The sequence below is a fragment of the Impatiens glandulifera genome, chromosome 9 (assembly GCF_907164915.1).
Source record: "Impatiens glandulifera chromosome 9, dImpGla2.1, whole genome shotgun sequence".
NCBI lineage: Eukaryota > Viridiplantae > Streptophyta > Magnoliopsida > Ericales > Balsaminaceae > Impatiens > Impatiens glandulifera.
The window spans coordinates 25,199,422-25,220,992 of record NC_061870.1 but is presented as its reverse complement, the minus strand read 5'-3'; the positions used below and the strand labels follow the sequence as shown (position 1 = coordinate 25,220,992).

The 21,571-nt window shown below is 28.2% G+C and overlaps 1 protein-coding gene across 1 annotated transcript; it reads right to left on the bottom strand.

Annotated features, from left to right (window-relative positions):
- Positions 1-10,713: 10,713 nt before the first annotated feature.
- Positions 10,714-11,877, bottom strand: LOC124915395 (probable WRKY transcription factor 15). Its single transcript, XM_047456102.1, has 3 exons — positions 11,259-11,877; positions 11,047-11,172; positions 10,714-10,976 (listed from the first exon to the last, which is right to left on the bottom strand). The coding sequence occupies exons 1-3, from the start codon at positions 11,834-11,836 to the stop codon at positions 10,802-10,804; spliced, it is 879 nt and encodes a 292-aa protein (XP_047312058.1). The 5' UTR covers positions 11,837-11,877; the 3' UTR covers positions 10,714-10,801.
- Positions 11,878-21,571: the final 9,694 nt, after the last annotated feature.

Below are 21,571 nucleotides of genomic sequence, written 5' to 3'. Positions count from 1 at the left end.
GCATATACTATTACTTATTTATTTATTTATTTAATAAATAAATATATCTTATAAATTAATTACTATTCTTAAGGCCCAAAATTGGTACAAAATATTTATTTGAATCGAACCTCCTATTCTGAAGACCGCTCCCGAGTCCTATTCTAAGATCTCATTTTTTTGATGGTTATTAATGGTGTGATTCTCACATGCGATGAGTGTAAGAGGAATGATGTTATTGTAAGGAGATGGAGATGAGCATCGTCTTTTGTTACATTCTCAAACAATTATGGTTATTTTGAATAACCTCATAACCGCTATTTGGAGACTGTTGGAATTATTTTCAATATTTGGGTACATATATTATTTAATAATTGTATATTAGTTGTTATCATAATAAAGATTAAAGCCCAATTAAAGTGATCTATTAAAGTATAAAGATTATGGGCTTATTTAGACATCTATAATAAATATGGGGACATATTTGTGTAGAAGCGGAAAATACCATTTATTATTTCGTTGATGGGCCGAATAATAAATGGGTATATTAGGGCTAGGTCCCCAACCCATATAAATAGCCTACCTATTTGTTTCTCTCATCGAACAATAAGGTTTATATTCATCTCTCAAGAACACTAAAGAAGAAGGCTATCGATATAGGGTTGGAAGACTTAAACCCCACCCACATTTGACATTCCGATCCAGGTCCAGATCCAGAACAAGAAGATCCACATTCAGATCCAGGTCCAGATTCAAGATCAAGAGAAGATAAAAAAGAAGAGAATAACGAAGAACGACTTAATGAACCGTTCTGCATTCAAGATTCAGGTACGTTTCCGCAATTACAGTTTATCTCGATTTATAGACATAGAGTATACAGATTATAGACTTAAGGATTAAAGATTTAGACTAAAGAATCTAACAAGTGGTATCAGAGCCTCTCTATGTCTATTGAGATTTAATAAGGATAAAGATAGATTGTTGAATTTGGTTAACAAGATTATGAATAACAATTAAATTTTCTGTATATTCACGTTGAATAAACAGATTCAGAATAAGGAAATTGAATAAATTGAATTGAATGTTCATTTTAAAGATAAGGAAGTTGAAAATGTCAAATAAGACTAAATAATATATATAAAGAATTAAGGAATTCAGTTTTGGAATAATAATTAATTATTATAATTAATTTAAGGAATTAATATAATAATAATATATATAAGGAATTAAGGAATTCAGTTTTTTTTGAATAATAATTAATTATTATAATAATTTAAGGAATTAAAATAATAATACTATATATAAGGAATTAAGGAATTCAGTTTTGGTTTTGGAATAATAATTAATTATTATAATTAATTTAAGGAATTAAAATAATAATAATAATATTTTAATTAGTTAAAGATTGAAGAAATATTTATTCCTGAAAATAATTGTGAATGTATTAATACATTTATATACAATTAAGAATAAAGTAAAATATATTATGGAATTCTAGAATTTTAAAACTTTAATATATATCTATGATATATGTTATGATTTTTTAGAATTAAGTAAAGAAAAATAGTTACTTATCATGTTTATAATCTTTTATAAATATTGATTACATTAAGTTTGTAATATATTTAATGAATTAGTATAAAAACGGATGTATCATCCATTTAATTTATGAAATATATATAAATATATTCAGAAATTAAGAAAAGACCAGAATAAAGAGATTATTATTTTTATTAATAATAATAATTTATAATTAATGAATAAATAAATATCAATAACTTATTTATCAAGAATTAAGTTATTTATCAAGAATTAAGGAAATCAATTAACCTAATAATTGATAAATTTAGAATTTTGGGTAATCTGTGTAATTGATTATTTAATTGTTTATTATTATTATTATATTTGGATGAATAATCAATCATGTTATATTACACATTCGAATATATATACATATTTCGGTCTTTATGTATATATTGTGTTGATTGATATTAAGAAATAATTGAGTGATTAGTAAAATCACAATTATTTGTTTTATGTAACACATATGGAATTTATGCAATTTTTGATACATAAAACAACATTCGGATTTTTGGTATTAATAACACATTAAAAAATTTGGTACAATTTTAGGCCCACTTAAATTTGTAATTATGCGGTTGTTAATCGGCCCAAAGGAAGATTAATAATTGGTCGGATTGCAAATTTAAATAAGGTACAAATTATTAATTTATAGAACATATTTGTTTTATAAGATTAAGACGGTTGTGTTTGTAACTATGCGATTATTAATCGGACAAAAGGAAGTTTAATAATTGGTCGAGTTACACACTTAAAGTATGTACATAATTTATTAATTTATTAAATCAATTAATTTAAGCAACATCCTACTAAAGTAGGCTCTCTTGTGAAAGTTAATATGTTTTATAAATTAAGAAGGTAGTGTGTATTATTTCATGCGGTTATTTAATCGGCCCAAAGGAAGATAAATAATTGGTCAGAATAACATTATGCACATGTGGTAATAAATATGTAACAATTATTCGGTGGGCCATGTGAATAATTGGAATATCCAAAGATAACCAATTATTTGACAGGACTTATTGTTAATATTTGATTACTACAAAAGAGTACCGTTTGCAAGTTAATATTTAATGTCCAAAGACTAAATATTAATGTTGCGCTTGGTATCTTATGATGAGACGTACCATTATTTTGAATTTATGTGATTATTAAAATTTTGTGAGTATGATTGTTCATTTGTTTTGTTATCTAATCAAGTTAACACTTCTGCTTATACGGATTATTTTCTTGTCAACATCTTAAGTTCATTTTATATGATATAATTTTTAAGACATATTTAGAATTTGTTGTATTTTTTAAGAATTATATCTAAAAGAGTTAAAATTCTAAGGGTATTATTAGAATAAAGATTTCATAAATAATATATGTTTTATTTTTGTTTCAAAAGTAATGCATTAAAGTCAGAGTTACAATAATGTATTCTCATGCATCTAATTTGGATTTTCTTATTTACACTTAAGTTAATTGATGTGAATTGTAGTTGTCTAAAGGGAGACATAGTCTCTATATGAACTCACATCAATTGTGTGTAAGAAAAATAAAAGATTGAAACAAAAAATAACATAAATAGTGTTCACTTAGCAAATACCTTAATACATAATAAAGAAATGAAGTTGTAAGAATTGCAGATATTGCACCTAAAAGAAAATTACTAAAGAAAGTGGTGTATAAAAGAATACATATTATAGTTTGTTTTGTTTGTTCTAAGAGTAATTTAACTTCAGTACTCATACACATTTAATAGTAACTTCAGTATTACTAAAGTAAATGTGTTGATGTACGATTGAGTTAATTGTCAAAAGTCAATTGATGGTGAAAGAAACATCGGCGTGGGCATTGACAATTCATATTAAAGATGAAGAAATAAAGAATTACTTTAGATACTTTTTTATTTGGAAACAAACATTTATGGAATATCTTCATGTAATTGATTCATTTGGAAGGAAGAGTTAAGAATTACAACTTATATATGGAATAAAGATTCAACTAAAACAACTAGTAAATTCTTTTGGGGTTGTCCAGTTAAGGTCAGGCCTTATAGGTCTAAAGAAAATAAACTAGACTAAAGAATTTCTAGATGTTAATTATTGGATATTTTGAAAGATCTAGAGATAAATTTAGTCTCATAAGTACTTCAAGATTAGCCTTGAAAATAAATATATATACATAATACTCCTTAAACAAGAGTTTAATGTATGCTCTAGATTATATGAATCAGGAAATTAAGAATATTTATGATGTTGGACAAATACTTGAAGGATCCTGGTTTGGATCATTAAGAAAACAACCAAACAACTAATGTGATATTTTAAGAACAAAACATTGCATACTCATATAGTGAAATCGAATCGGATAGAGATCATTTGGTATATTGATTCAAATTTTGTTGGATACTAAAACAGTCGAAAATTCGTGCCACATCATTTTAGTTTAAAGAATTAATTTTTGAAAGAGTGTTAAGCAGACACTCGAATTATTTCAAGTTGATGGCAGAATTTATTAGGTGTTTTGTGGTATCCAATTAAAGAATCTGACTGCAAAATTTTGTCACGAGGTTGCAAATTATGGATGATATAGAAAGACCACTAAAGTTATTACGTGACAATAATTTGCAGTTCTTTTACTTTAATAGTAATATGAGTTTGACTAAGTCGAACTATTTGGAAAATAAAGAATTCAGAATGTTTATTTATATATTGAGCATATTTGGACAAACTCTAAAATTACGGATCCGTTCTCTAAATATTTGCTATCCGAGGTCTTTCATGAACATATTGTTCATATGGATATTACATATTTAGATGATATACAGTTTTAGTGGGAGTTTGTATTGTGATGCTTGTATAGATACAATTTGGAATTTATGTGCACATTAAAGAATTAGTTTCTAAAGAAATTAAAGATTTAGTTTTTTTTAAAGAAAATCAAGATTTTAAAGTTATTCAGATTGATCTCTATAAGGAATAAAGGAGGACCAGTTGGTATTAGACATGTTAAAGATCACACTACATGTTAATCCACACTACACACCCATGTTTAATCTATGTCATTTGATTGTATTGACATATGTGACTATTGAGGGTTTAGTTACGAATTAATGTAACAAAAACCGCTTTAATCCTATGTTGTTATAATTGATGGACGAGATTGATATAGATGTATTTGTAATGATAACAATATTTTGAGCTCTTAAGGTTATAATATACAATTGAAGGAAATATTATATGACCCAAGTGGGAGATTGTTGGAATTATTTCCAATATTTGGGTACATATATTATTTAATAATTGTATATTAGTTGTTATCATAATAAAGATTAAAGCCCAATTAAAGTGATCTGTTAAAGTATAAAGATTATGGGCTTATTTAGACATCTATAATAAATATGGGGACATATTTGTGTAGAAGCGGAAATACCATTTATTATTTCGTTGATGGGCCGAATAATAAATGGGTATATTAGGGCTAGGTCCCCAACCCATATAAATAGCCTACCTATTTGTTTCTCTCATCGAACAATAAGGTTTATGTTCATCTCTCAAGAACACTAAAGAAGAAGGCTATCGATATAGGGTTGGAAGACTTAAACCCCACCCACATTTGACATTCCGATCCAGGTCCAGATCCAGAACAAGAAGATCCACATTCAGATCCAGGTCCAGATTCAAGATCAAGAGAAGATCAAAAAGAAGAGAATAACGAAGAACGACTTAATGAACCGTTCTGCATTCAAGATTCAGGTACGTTTCCGCAATTACAGTTTATCTCGATTTATAGACATAGAGTATACAGATTATAGACTTAAGGATTAAAGATTTAGACTAAAGAATCTAACAGAGACACCTATATATATATACATAGGCTATAAGGATCTAATGGATCATGTATGGGTCATTTACCTAATGCTAGGACACTTAGACTGAAGCAGTTAAGTTACATGAACTAAATAACTAGACTTATATTCTTATTACTTTTATTAAAGCCTCTATAATTTTACAAAAACAAAGAGCAAACCACTCGATTCTCTTAATTTTCATCTATTAGCTCTTAAGTATATTTAAAATATTTATATATTCTAACTCTTTAGTTTCTCATATTTTTTTATAAATTCATATTCATTCTTGTAATTGTAATCTTATATTGTAAATACATTCTTAATACACAACAAGACTTTTAGTGAATTATATGATCTCAGATAGGGTTGACAATTTTTTACCCGACACAAAATACAATCCGAACCGAATAAGAAAAAATTAGGTTAAGGTCACGTATTTTTGGGTTTCGGTCGAAATCGGGTCTACCTAAAATGATCTAAAGTAGAATTGTCAACCCTTTTACAATTTTCTTTTGTATATGGGTTTTGTGTGTTTTTTCTTACTCACACACTCATATTCTTTTGTAGTGTTTCTCTAAGTTGGTTTGTGATTTAGCTTCATTATTTTTTAAATATTTTTAACCTAGAATAGATAAATGTGATATTAATTAGATCGAGTTATATCAGAATGGGTTCGAGTTGAGTCATGTTAATCAGGTCAATCGGGTTGGGTTCAAGTTAAGTCATGTTAATCGGGCCAGGTTCATGTCAATTATAAGTAAACAAATTAGGTTCAAGTTACTATCGCTCAACTCGCTAACATGTTAACCCGAATTGTCACCCCTAGTATTAGAGTAATAATATAAATTTTTACGACAAAGAAAAAATAAATACGTTTAATTTATGATGCTATTATAATTACATTAATTCATATTAATAAGGGATAAAGTGAGTTATGTCCTCTAGTCCAGTTTTCACTCTCATTTTCATATGGTAAGTTTTTGTTTATTTATTATATATATATATATATATATTTTGCTAAAAAAATGTTTTCTTTACCATTAATTATTATATAGGATCTAGCCAAGCATAAAAAAAAACTTTTTGTTTTAGTGAGAGTTAATTCTTTGACTTCCTTCCATTCCACTGAGAAATTAAGAAACCCCATGGATTTGGAAAAATACTCTAAAATCACAGATGCAAATGAACATTTTCCAAATAGATGATCCATGATTTCTTCTTCTCTAACACACAAAAGACATTTTGAATCTAGTGTATTCATGTAACACTTGATTTGATCCCTTGTTGTTAATCTTTCATGGAAGGCTAACCACATGTTGAATTGATGTATCGGGATGACCTTAGGGGACCACATCAGATGAAACCATGTAATTGTTTCCCCTTTAGTTCCATTCCCGAGAGTCACTTCGATCATGGAATTGCATATTCTAATTATAGTCAAAGATCCTTTCTTATACCTTCTGGAATTCACCTCAAAAGGGTGTTCCATTCCTCATCTTTAACCTTACGTATTATAGTCGGGTGACAATCTCATCTGATTCGAGTCAGCTCAAACTCAATATTCCCCGTGTAAGATAGCATTTTTATAGCCCAACCCATGATTGAGTTTTTCACCTTCTCAATAAGTGACCTATAATGTGAGACTTGGAGTTATTTTGACGTTAGTGAAATTCCATGATATCGATCCGATAATGCACCCTCCTTTATTCCAAGAATGTTGAAGATTTCCGCCTTTATCTCCTCTTTAACACCGCCATAGAATGCAAGACATTTTTCCTCATTGATGAACAAACTTATAACACTAGAAAAAAGGTTAATGCATCTTTAATAGTAGTAATGGAATCAACGTCAGTATGTGCCACAATGAAAAGATCATCTGCAAAACATAAGTGGGTAATGTTCTCCTCCCTATAGTATGGATAATGTATGTATGGTCGAATCCTTAAAAGCAACTTGAAGATACAATCAATGATCCCCATCATGAGGACAAATATGTTTGAAGAGAGAGGATCTCCTTGCCTCAAACTATTTTCCCCTTTATAATATCCACCATGGATGTCATTCACACAAACGATAAACTAGAGAGTAGAGATGCACTGTAAAATCCAATCAGTAAAAATGTAAGAAAATCCAGAAACCACTAAGAATTCATGAATGTCAATCTTAAAATCTTTCTAAATGTCAATCTTAAAAGCTACACGAGGTGAAATAATCTTCTTACCATAACATTTTAATAGACACTGTATAAGAATAATATTATATGATAAATATCGATCATGTATGAATGTTGATTATCTAGGACTAATAAGTTTAGAAATAACAGGCTTATGACATTTTGAAATAATTTTTGAGATAATTTTATTAATGACATTGCAACAAGAAATCGGTCAAAGATCTCGAATTTTTCCGGGTATAACACTCTTCGGTATAAGATTTAGCAATGTAGCATTCCACTACTTGAGCATAATCCTATTTCTAAAGAATTCATTGACCTTTTCGCACATATTATTGCCGACAACTCTCAATTGTCCTTGAAGAACGTTGCCCTAAAACCATCAAGTCGTGGGCTTTCCCCCTTAATGCTGAAAAGTAGTAACCTCTTTCTTTGTTCAAATGAGTTCCCGATAATAGCTAATGAATTCTTCATGAATTTATTTTTGCCCTTAAGCGACCTCACCATTGCTCCTTATGTACACACTATTTTTGAAATTTCTAAGCGAACACTTCCTATAGAAAAAGGAAGTGTTTTTATCCCCAAAGACAACCAATTTTGTCTCGACTTCTATTTAACAAAATTATATGCATGCATGCTAAGTGATCGAAAAGAAGTCAGTGTCAATCTTTCCTCAATTCTAAGACGTTCTAGCTCTTCACTTCTCATAAGTTGACTTTGAATATCCTCAAGTTTGACCCTTGTTTGACAACTCTAGTCAAAATACTACTACAATTTTTGTTGTCTAGTATTTGAAGCCGGATTTTAAGCATTCTCAATTTTTCACTAACACGAAACATTCTCGTCTCTTGTACCTGCTTTGACCAAACAATATCCAAGATAACTCTGAACTCATTACTTTCCATCTAGAAAATGAAGAACATGAATGGTATTTTCATTTTTTTTTTTCATTTTTCCAGAAGAGTTTGATTGGATAGTGATTCGATCTCGGGATTAATAACTTCAACTTGACTACTTGGAAATTGAATAACTCATTCTTTGTTGATTAATTCCTGGTCAATTCGACTATTTCTAGTTTTCTCATTCCCTCGTGTTGTTGACCATGTTAAGTCTGAATTTGTTGGCTCGGTGCATCCAATAAGCTTGATGCACTCATTGAACTCAATCATTCTTTGCATAAAATCTTAGTTGTCGGCATTCTTTCTTGTTCTTCGTGATATTAATTTCAGATAGTTAAACCCATAGTGATAAGATATGAAATGACATAGTAGAGTAAAAAAAAAACTTCTCTACATAAATAAAAGATTTTGTTTCTCTTTAAAAATGTTCTCAATTGAATATATATATATATATATATATATATATATATATATATATATATATATATATATATATATATATATATATATATATATATATAATGTTACACTTAGGCTGTGTTCAAAATATATCATTTTACTCTCAAATTCTCATTTATTAAGTTTAAATTCATTAATTAAAATATTAAAATATACTATATTTTAAATTATTATTTTATATTTTATCATTATATATTAATATAATTTTCATAAAAAATGTTATTTAAATAATTTCGATCCAAACAAGACATTAGATTCTTCATAAATATAATCCCATTTAAAAGAAAATCTTGAATATAATATATATATATATATATTATATTCGAGACTAATTGTGACTTGATCCTTGATGTACAAAAGAATAGTTTTTTTTTAATGAGTCTCTCTTTTTGACCTTTGTTTTCCAAGATTTGGACTTTGTAGTCTATCTATTATTGCCGACAATACTCATTCCTAAGCCTAAACTTTATATTATTTATAAAACCTCTTAATTTCTTTTCTTTATGAAGGTTGCTTTCACTCCAACTTATACTGAGAACTGAATTTTTTTTTATAAAAGATTTTTCACACTTGAATCATTCTAATGTATTTTTTTTTTATCTCTTTGTACTTTTGTATGTTGTTTATTTAAAAAAAAAAATTAAATATATAATTATTTCAAACATTTTTAGTATATTAGCTGAATTGGTGCCAGAATAATATACAAGTGGACAAATAAATCTATGATATGTTTTAAAGTCAAAGTGAGTCTGGAATACTCCATTATTTTATAATAATAATAATAATGTAAATATAGGTTTCTGAGTCACATGAAATTAAACTAGTTACCAAATTTGCTTTTGCGTTGCTTGGCCTATCCTCTACTTTTCCTTTCACTATCAATTTTGAATGTTGTTGACTAGTTTCCATAATTATAATTATTAAGCATCCAAAGACAATCCACCTTACCTTTAAAGCAACCCCCATCATACCATTTTAGCATTCCTTTCGATCGATGTCGACATTTCATTTCATATTTAATTGGGTTTTCTTGTACATTAAATGTTGTATTATTGTATACTAAAGTATAACGGTAAGAATCTCTCAAATATAGGATTTATATAAAACAGAGTCTCTTAATGAAAAATGGATTGATTGGATCTTTTATTTTAACAATTTGTTAATTCTACTAGATGTAATCATAATATTATATTAGATAAGGTGAAAATCTAGAAATTTAACGTGCCTCTTCGACATCATAATATTATATTAGATAAGGTGAAAATCTAGAAATTTAACGTGCATCGTCGAAGAGATTCACTTGTTTGTATATATATATATATTTTGAAATTGTCCATTATATTAAAAAAATATTAAAATTAAGTTGTTATATAGGTATAATAACAAATCATGACATGAAAAAATAAAATAAAAACACAAAATATAAAAATTAAAAAAAAAAATACAAACACAAACAAAGTAGTGTAATAAGAATCACTTAATAAACAACCTTTAAATTTTTTGTCCGCTTACACTTACATTATTTAATCTATTTTTGGAGTAAAAAATCAATATTTTTCATTGTTTGATTTATATTACACCCTTGTAACGTTTTTTTATCATTTTTCTAGAAGACTAATTATTCACAATGATGTCATTGCATTGACCATATTTTGAGATGCAATTATACTCATCATTATACTCATCTCAATTTAAGTAATATTTTTTTTATAATTTTGTAGAAAAAAAAAGAAACATTAATCTAAAGAGAAGAAAGAGTTGGGCTTAATGCTTTCCATCTAATGGATCAAAACACAAATTCATGTTAATTTAAAGTAAGAAAAAATTGCATGTTTACATTTAAGATGATTTTAGTCCTTCCTTAATTCATCATCAAGAAGACTCCAAGATTAGGGTTTTAGTATGATGATTATGATCATCTCCTCCTAAAAGAGAATGATTATGTTCTCCTTCATAAGTCACCACCAACATGCTCGCATCATCCGATGCCTTCTCCACATGCTTCCTCGCCGGACATCCTCTCACACTGCTGCACTTATAGTAACCCCTACATATATATATATATATAATCAATCTCCATTACTAATTTCATTTTCAATTGAATCCAAATTTCATACCTTGGATGAGGTGATCCTTTAATGGGTTTCTGCCCGTATTTCCTCCATGAGTAATCATCCGGCGGTATATCAGACATCTTCAAGCTTGTCGCCGCCACTCTCACCACCCTCTTCACTCTCAATTTCCTGATTTAAAGCTTCTTTCTTTAGAAATCAAGAACATATATAGAGGGATCATAGAGAAATAGAAAAAGAAAAAGAAAAAGAAAAACCTTCGCTTGGAGTTGGAGGAGCAATGGCAAGATCCACTGCACTTGCCAGACAAATTGTTTTCCGATGAACTACACTTCCTAATCTTCATCGAAACCGAGTTCAACGGAGGTTTCCCGGAAGACGATGGTAAATTGGTAATCTGAAAAACGGACGACGCCGGCGGCGACGGTGCTGAGTATGAGAAATTAATCGTTCTCTCACCAACGGGTCCATTTTTCGCCGGCGGCGGGATTTGCTGGAGAGGGGTAGGGCAGTAAACTATTGATTCTGATTCAGCTGGGGATTCATGTTTTGATGGATAAAACGGCGGCGATAAGATAGGGGCTCGTCTGAACCGGGCATGGCCTGTTCGGGTACGATCTAAGAGAGATATGACCCGTTTGAATTTTGTAATGGCTGCATCTGCGGCGGCGCCGCAGTCCAATTGTAATGAGTTATCCGGCGGGTGTGGTTGTGATTGAGAGAGAATTCTGACGAAATTTTGGAGGTTTTCCAAACCAGAGGCTGCTTCTTGAGCTACTGCTTTTTCCATGAAGGAATCGTTTCTAGTATAACCCATGGCAAGTTCTAGAGCCATGGCACAGATGTGAAGAGAGAGAGAGACGGGTAAAAGGGAAAGTCTTCTTCAAGTGGGTAGAAAAGAGAAGGAGAAGAATATATATAATAATAACAAATAATTCTAGACTGTCTGTAGTCAAAAGAGATGATACCAATTGGGTCTAAAGTTGGTGGTGACTAGTGATTAACAGGTCATCTAAACAAAAATAATTTTTAGGTTTTGTTTGGTTTGAATTATTTGAAATCTTTATTTATTTGATGTAAAAAAAAAATTGGATAATATTAAGTAAGTTGAACCAATAATTCAAACTAAACTAAAATCGTATTGACTATCAAATTAAATCCATCGAATCATAGTTTCGAAACTTGGCATAACCATCAACCCGGTGAAGGAATTAAATCACTAAGTTATTGATTCAACCAGTGGATTAATTGATTCATTCAGTGAATTTCATATAATAATAAAATAATAAAAATTTATAACTTAAAATAAGTCAAATTTTGACAAGAAATTGATGACAATAACTTCAAAAAATTGAAAGAAAAGATACATAGCTGGATTATGCGAGTGACAAGGTTTCAAATCAAACTACAACCTCCGATTTTTGAATAATTATGTTTTTATTTGGAGAAAAAATCAGATTTAAGTTATGACTTACAATGCCACTTTAAATCATTTTTTTAGTTTGGTAAAAATGAAATCAGCGGTTCAGGTAGGAGTTAGGTAGGAGGTGGAGTTTGAGGTGAATGAAAAAGTTTGTCATTTTCAATGTCTAGAACTAGAAATCAGTAATCCACTAGAAATAGGTAAATCCAATGTGAACCAAAAAAATAAGGAGAGAAGAACTAAGAGAGTGATAAATGAGAAATAAAATAAGTGATTTAAAAAAAATAAGATAAACCCAGTGGTGGATCCAAGGGGGTGCAAGAAGGGCTTAAGCACCCCTGACTTTTGTAAAAAAGTTTGGGTATAATTTATACAAATTAATTATGAATTATATATTCTTCTCTATATATAATTAGAAATGACAAGTGGTACAAATGGGTGGTGGCGCAGTTAGCTAGTGTGTAGGTCTCATAGCTTCTACAAGTAATCTTGAGGTTGTTAGAGGTTGTTAAGAGTTCGAGCCTCTCTCACCTTTTGGGGCTAGTTCTTTAAAAGTATAGACTGATTTTGAAATATACTTTTAAAGTATATTTTTGTGATAAATACTCTTAATATGCTACATTTTGAAGTTCAGTTTTATCATTAAAATTGTTGTATTCATTTATATTTGCATGTTGCTGCAAAATTAATTTGTACTATATATAGTGTATAGAAAAAAACATCTTTTATTATTTTTTAATAGCATTTTTTTATTCGTTTTTTTTTATAATAATAGATTCTTGATACGATGATTCAAAAGATGAACAATTGTTTTTCGGAATCAATTACGGAGGTAGTTACTTTCAATGCTTGTTTAGATCCAAATGACTCATTTTCTCAGTTTTATATTGGTAAGATACTCTACATTGCTGAACTTTATTCGGAGGATTTTTCGTTAACTAACAGGATAGTACTTGAGAATTAGCTTCAGACTTACATTTAAATTTACGAAATGAATTTTCTAGGATTCAAGATTTGGGAAGTCTTGCTAAGAAGATGGTTGAAACTGGGAAACATAAAGTTTTTATATTGGTATATCGGTTGAATGAGTTAGCATTGGTTTTACCTGTTACGACTGCTTCTATTGAAATGGTCTTTTCTACGATAAAAATTATCAAAACTGATTTAGGTAATAGAATGGGTGATGAGTGGATGAACAACAATTTGGTAGCATACATCGAGAAGGAAATTTTTGTCACAGTTGAAAATAAACAAATTTTATAACATTTTCAACAAATGAATACCCGAAGAGCTCAATTGTCTCCATTTGTTTGTACGTCTAGTAGTAGTTGAATTGTAAAAGGATAAATATTTTATTAGTATCAGCGTGATTTTGTATCTTTATTATTATCATTACTAATTATACTTTTATTTTTTATATAAGTGATGTATAGTAAAAAAAATTATACTTGATAAATTTTGGAACACCCGTTGAAATCTGGCTCTAAATTTGCCACGGGATAAACCCGTTAAGTTAACCTGGGCTGCCGGATTTCCGGTCAAACATACGTGTTGGTTGAGTTTAATTAGATTGATTACAATTTTGATTTTTCTATCAACCCATCCCGGTTTTCGACCTGTTCATCGGGTTTGCCGATCCAACCGGTAGGCCGGGTTTTAAAACTATTGATCAAACTAATTGTTCTTTTGAATTTATAAAGGTAACACGACCTTTCATATTCATAACTCTATTAAAATCTAAAATATTTTGGTTAAATTTAAATTCGTTACTTCTAATATATATGATATTGAGTTTTTTCTTTTGAATTAATTAATTGTAGAATAAATTAATTAAACTGATCTTTTAACTGTTCAAACATTAATTAAAGTAAGAAAATTTTCGTGCAATCCACACAGATAAAAATATAAAAAAATAATAATTTTTTAAAAATTATAATAATATGTATTTAATGTTTAAAATTCTTAATAAATTACGAATAATATATTAAAATAAAAAATAGAACACTCTCATTTCACATTTTATTCACTTCCGTAAAATAACTCATCTTCTCACATATCTCATCACATGTTTTTTTTTCCAATGAACCTCTCATCTCGTGACCTTACACTTTCATTTTGGTCTAACAAATATTTGGTTCATATTTTTTAATATTTGGCATGCATCGTGACCTCACACTTTGGTCAATCAAATATTTGATTTATATTTTTTAACCATTTTCAATTGTTACCGGCCTATTATCCATCGACAAACCACATCCAAATAACACTCAGTTAAAGGGTTGTACTTATTTTGTTAGGTTACAAGTTTGAAACTTACAAATCGTTTTATGTTTATGGGTGAGTGAACCCACAATCTAACCCAATTATTCATTTACTCTCATATATATATCCAAATTAATCACAACTTTCAACCCGAAAATCCGGACACTTTGAAAATTAAGCATCATTATATATATATAAATTAATTAGTTAAAAAATTGAAATTATATTGTTAAAATGTCCCGCATTTATCAAATTTGGTGTTAAATTTAAAATATAAAGTCTTATTACTCTAGTTGTTAAAGAGTTGTCCTTGTTATATTAGGTTGTAAGTTTGAAATATACGTATAACATTTTTAATTTTATTTTTAACCGTTTTAAGTTTATGGATGGATCAACCCACAATCCGATCTAAGTATTCATTTACTCTCACATATATTTTCAAATTAATCATAGCTCTCGACCCAGCAATCCAAACATTTTGATAATTAAACATCATTTATTTATTTATTTAACTCAACTATTCAACTATTTATTTAGATGAACATTTTGATAACTTAAACTCTTAAAATTAATCAAATATATTTTATATAATATTCTAAAATGTTATAATAGAGAAATTATATATCTATAAAAGTTCAAGTAGATAAGGATTGAACTTTAGAGATTGAGATACGATGAATAAATAAATAATAATAATGAATGAAATGAAGAATTATTTTTAAAATAGTCTTAAATAATCTACGTATCAATATTAAAGTAAAATTATCATTTTAGTAATCTTCTTTATAATTTTTGTAATCCCCACATTTACATATTATAATATATCATCTAATCAAACATAATTGTGTAATCTCATCATTGAATTTAATAATTTAAATATATCTCACTTTTACTTTATTTAATTTAAATTTAAAATAAAATAGTAAATAAAAACAAGATATTCTTAATTTTTGAAATCAAACAAGCTCTAATAAAATACACCCATTGCCTTTGAAAGTTAATTCTACATTTAGGTGAGAAGACTTTAAAAATAATAATACATAATGAAAAATATAATTTTTAAAATAAAATAAAATGTATTTTAAAGTTTTATTTGATAATAAATTGAATGACATAAATTATTTGAAATATATTTTAATAACTGAAAAATAATTAAGGAAGAAGAAGAACCAAGAAATCTTTAGTTTAGCTTCTAAGTCTTATACTCATATTAACTAATATAATAAGATATCTTTAAAAGGAGGTGAAACAATTGGTATACTTTTGTTTAGTTATACAAGAATTGCAAATAAGCCACATAACATTTCAAAGCAAACAAATTAACCCTAAAATAGAGCCTTGTCCGCATGAATGCTAATGAATCAATGAAATCGTTGCATAAAGCAAGAATCTTGTAGAAAATTTTGGAAGTTTGTGGCTCAAGTTGATCTAATTTAGAGTTTTGAGATCAAGTTAATCTAATTTAGAGTTTTGAGATCAATTTGATCGTGTTTACAAGTTTTGGGCCTATTATAGGAACTTTCTTTATGTTTAACAGAAGGATTGTTACGGGGAATTTGAAGAAATGACCCCGAAGATAGGGTTATTTGACCTGGTGGTCACTTGATAAATTTATTTGCTTTCGTGGTCACTTTTATTTTTTTGAACGAAATTACCCTCTTCGCGTAACGCGAAGAGACTTCGCGAAGTGGATTAGGGTTTTATATAAATACTCAAATTTTTTCATTTCATTCATTTCCTTTCTCTCTCTTCTCTCTCTGTTCTTGTTCGACGGCAGCGACGAAGGCTACGGCTACGGCTAGGACGACGTCGGAAAACATCAAAGATAAGAAAACCTAACACCCTAAATGTTCATCATACTATTCTTATTTCTATTATCTTCATTTCAAACGATTTATGCTGTTCTTAATCAAACCCTAACCCTAAATCAATTTAATATGTTCTTATTGTTCATAATGGTTCATATTTTTGTTTATCTTATTCATATTTGTTGATAATGATATTTGCATATCATATGGGTTCTGTTTTAGGGAAAATTAACTTCGCGTTTCGCGAAGACACATCGTGTTACATGAAGGCACATCGCATTACGTGAAGCGGCATAGTTGGCACGCGAAACGGCACGGTCGGCACGCGAAGCGGCACAGTCGACACGCGAAAGCACATCGCGTTACGCGAAGAGGCATCACGTCACACGAAGGCACATCGCGTTACGCGAAGCGGCACGGTGGTCACGTGAAGGGTCATCCCTTGTAGCGAAGGGTCATCCCTTGAGCGTTTTGTTTTACCTTCTGACTCGAATTTTGTTGGTTATTTTCGTTGTTTAATGTTCTTTGCATCTTTTGATATTGTAAGATTATTTAGAAAGACAACTGTTTAAGGTGATTTATAATAAACCTATTGTATCTTTTTCACTAGTTTTAGTGAATGATTATCCAATGGTTGGATTATCTTAAATTTAGTTCTTTGTGACAATTATTTTTTGAGCAATTTATATGTTTTCAAATAACCTTAATTACTATAAGTTATTGAGATTTATACTTATAGACTGAGACGAAACATAGTAGATAAAAGATTGATAGAATTGAGGATACAATGTTTGTTCATAATATTCAGCATAACCCTAAACCTATTCAAATTAAAGCCCTTAAATACTAAGTAAACATTAACAAAAGTCTCAACCATAGTTATTAGTTAGAAACTTAACTGATAACAGAAGACAGACAAATAGGCCTGAATATGAGCATATGACAGATTTTTTAATCAAACAAAACAAAGAAAATCATTCTTCATTCAGCTGAAAAACAATATGAATCGAATTTGGTGTTTTACACAAATCTAAGTACAACTCTGTAGCGCTTCGCATAACGCGATGTGCTTTCGCGTGACGATCATGCCGCTTCGCCAACCATGTCGCTTCGCGTGTCGACCGTGTCGTTTTGCGTGTCGACCATGTCGTTTTGCGTGTCGATCATACCGTTTCGCATGCCAACCGTGCCGCTTCGCCTAACGCGGCGTGCCATCGCGAAATGCGAAGTACTTAGCGAAACGCGAAGTGAATCTTCCCTGAAACGGAACTCATATAATTTGCAAATATCATCATCAACAAATATGAACAATAAAATGAACAAAAATATGAACCAATATGAACAATAAGACAGATTAAATTGATTTAGGGTTAGAGTTTGATTAAGAAAAACATAAATCGTTTGAAATGAAAATAAATAAATAAGAACAGTATGATGAACATCGATTTAGGGTTAAGGTGTTAGGGTTTTCTTATCTTTGATGTTTTCCGACGTCGCCCTAGCCGTAACCGCCGTCGTCGTAGCCTTCGCCGCCGCCGTCGAACAAGAGCAGAGAGAGAAGAGAGAGAAAGGACATGAATGAAATGAAAAAATTTAAGTATTTATATAAAACCCTAATCCACTTCGCAAAACGCGAAGTCCCTTCGCATTACGCGAAGATGGTAATATTGTCCAAAAAAATAAAAATGACCACAAAAGCAAATAAATTTATCAAGTGACCACCAGGTCAAATAACCCTATCTTCAGGTTCATTTCGTCAAATTTCCCATTGTTATTGGGTTCTTAATCATCCTCAACATTTTTTTTTCAAGTAATTAAAAAAATTAACATAACCCCTTAATGTTTGTGTGATACCTTATTTTAATTTTATAATAAAATTAACTCTCAATTTTAATTCTCTTAACTATAACTTTAACATTAAACACCCCAAAGTATTATCATATTCATATCATATAATAAAGTTGGTTAAAGTGTGAAGAAAAAAATATTATGTTTGTATTTGACATTCAATGAATAAAATAAATCAATTTTATTAAGTTACAAAATAAATAAATATAGAAAGATTAATTAACCTTTTGTCAAATTTGTAGATATTTTATAGATCATTCTATACAAAATTTTCTATAGGATCAAATTTTGCTAAATGATTTTGAAAAGAGTGGATCCTTTATTGTTTATTTAGGTTTTTATTTATTTATTTATTTATTAAAATCTTATATATTAGTTTTTTCTTTCAATTAATTAATTTATTAATTAATTTTTTTTTATAAAATTTAAATAATTTTTTTTATATCAATTAATATTTTTTTAAAATAAAAATTAAATTCCAAAATAAGGCATCATCAAATAATTCTAAAAATCTTGATTCTGAAGCTTTTTCTTTTCTGGTCATACAGGACTTTGACAATTTATCCACGTGGGTCCCAGTCCAGTGAAACTTGTCTCTCTCCCTCTCCTACTTCTGACACATAGTTGAAAATTAGGTCAAAGATGAGAACGATGTCCGTTTTCTCTACTTTCTCCATTTCCTTCTAATTTGACCCCACATGTCTTGTTAATTTGTTTGAGGATTGATTTTAAAGATGTAAAGAATATAAAAAAAAAGTTTGAATTATATATGTTTCAATAATAATTTAGTAGATGAATAAAATCAAAATTATAAATAAAATTATACAAACTATGTATTAATTTTGTGCATTTTACCAAAGTTTTGTAAGTATAAACTAAAAAATACAAATGTAAATAAAATATATGAAATTAAATTAATGATACATAAATATAAAGAAGAATGAATATTAAAAAATAATTAATTATTTAAAATCAATTATTCAACAATTATAATAAATATTGATGCTCATTTCAATATTAATATAAATTATATAAAAGCTTAAATTATAATCAAAGTCTTTTCTTATTAGCTCGTGTACAACAATCTTAAACAGCAAAAATAGTTGAAAAGTCTACTATTTGAAAGAGTAAAACAACTCGAATTCTCAGGAGCTAGTCCAAAATCACATACTCGATTGACGTACTAAAGATTCTCGGACTTCCTTGCGGTTTTAATTTAGGGTAGCGGTGAACCCTTGAATAATGAATCTCGCCAATACAACCCCTATAGTTTTCGTGTTTGGGTTTTTATAATAACCCAAACAAAATCAAAATCACATTTCAACACTGACATCACTCATTTGATTAACCAAAATACTAAAATAATTTATATTTTAAATTAATATTTCTTATTTTATTTATATATATCAATATCTTTTTACCAAAAATAATTATCGCTTCCTCAAAATCATTAACCATCATTATTTTTTTCTCCCTCTAAATTTTTAAAAAAACTCCAATCCGAACAAAACTCAATAACATAAATAAAAAAATAAAAATAAAAAAAATAATTAAAAAAATATATAAATATAAAAAACAGTTACACCAAAGTATGGCTCATGTAATTACTTAACAATTTAATAAATTAGATAACTAACTGATTATCCAAATTAACTTTTATTTTTTTTATTTTTTTTTAGATTTATTTTTCACACTTACCTTATGAATGTAATATGCATGGCTTACATTCCTTATAAATGGATTTTTTTTTTTTTTTAAATATAGAAAGTTCCTACAATAGGCCCGGGTTGATTTATTTAATTATTTCAAATTCAAAGAATTATTTGGACAAATACTGTACAATATGATTAGCAAACTTATTCATATATTAATTAATATGTCACTCATATTCATTTACACTTATATTCAAATTCAAATTACTTTAATTTTGTGACCCGATTTCTATAATTTGATCTTTAAATTATTTATAATAAAATAAATAAAAAATATGGAGACGTCAATTAGCTAGGAACTTGTACATCAATCCTTACTATATATTATAAATTAAAACACTTAACCATCAAGTCAATTATTAATAGTTATAATTTTATGTAATGAATATATAAATTTAAAATTATTTAAACAATATATTCTGATATAATTTTGTATAGTAAAGCAGACACCACAAATGAGAACAAAATCCACATGAAGTATTTTTTTAACCCAAATTGAGGTTTGAAGCTAGATATAGATAAATATATGTTGGTGTCTCTAATAAATAGATAAACATCTTGTTATAAAAATACAAAATTATTCTTATATATTACAATTATACAAAATAAATTAGAAATGAAACAAAATCATGAATTAAAGGATGTCATTTGAGACATGTATTTGATTTATTTTTCTTAAAATGGTTTCACTCTTGCTTATGCTTAGTTCATGAATTGTTTAATATAATAACATTTTTTTTTTAACAAATTAGCACACTAATCACTCTACCACGAATTTGAATTATTTTATCTCTTCATGTGAGGGGAATAGGAATCCCGTAACAAGGATCCCTTCTGCATAAAAAAAATAATTAATAATTGAAAAAATCAATTAGACTATTGAGGCATATATTTTTAAAGTAAGAATAAATATTCCTTCATAATTACTTCTCCTAGCATATTTATAAAGCCTCCAAAAAAAATTATAATGGGGGACAACATACAAAATAAAGAATGTCAACAAAGAATTTGAGCACCTCTTTTCTTTAGACTAAAAAAAACTTAAGCCCCCTAAAATAAAGAAAGAAAGAAAAAGGGGTCACACAAAAAGTAAGCAAATCTTGATTCACTATTAAAAATTGTTGGGTTCTAAGAAAGTCATTGAGTTTGTTTAGGATAAATTTTAAATCAGTTAAATTAAGATTGAAAATTTTGTGAGTTTTAAAATTATTTAAATTTTAAAAAAACAAAGTGAATTTATATCTACAATTTTTTTTCTTTATTATAACAATTGTGAAATTATTATGATTTCTTTTTAAAAAATTCTTAGATTATTTTTATACTTAATTATATAATAATATATAATTAATATATTTTAAATAAACTAACATATTACTAAAATAGTTCAAATGGTCAAAGTTATTCATAAAAGACTAAAAATCACTACTATTTATAAGTTTGATTAGGTTATATTAGTTTCCAACATTAAAATAAATCTATTATTTGAAATAAATTAATAATTTTATGAATTTACAAAT

Excerpts from the sequence above, each read along its gene's own strand:
- LOC124915395 (XM_047456102.1), bottom strand. The coding sequence starts at position 11,836 with ATGGCTCTAGAACTTGCCATGGGTTATACTAGAAACGATTCCTTCATG. Across the intron at positions 11,173-11,258 it reads TCCTCCAACTCCAAGCGAAG|GAAATTGAGAGTGAAGAGGG; the intron begins GTTTTTCTTTTT and ends GCTTTAAATCAG. Across the intron at positions 10,977-11,046 it reads AAAGGATCACCTCATCCAAG|GGGTTACTATAAGTGCAGCA; the intron begins GTATGAAATTTG and ends ATATATATGTAG.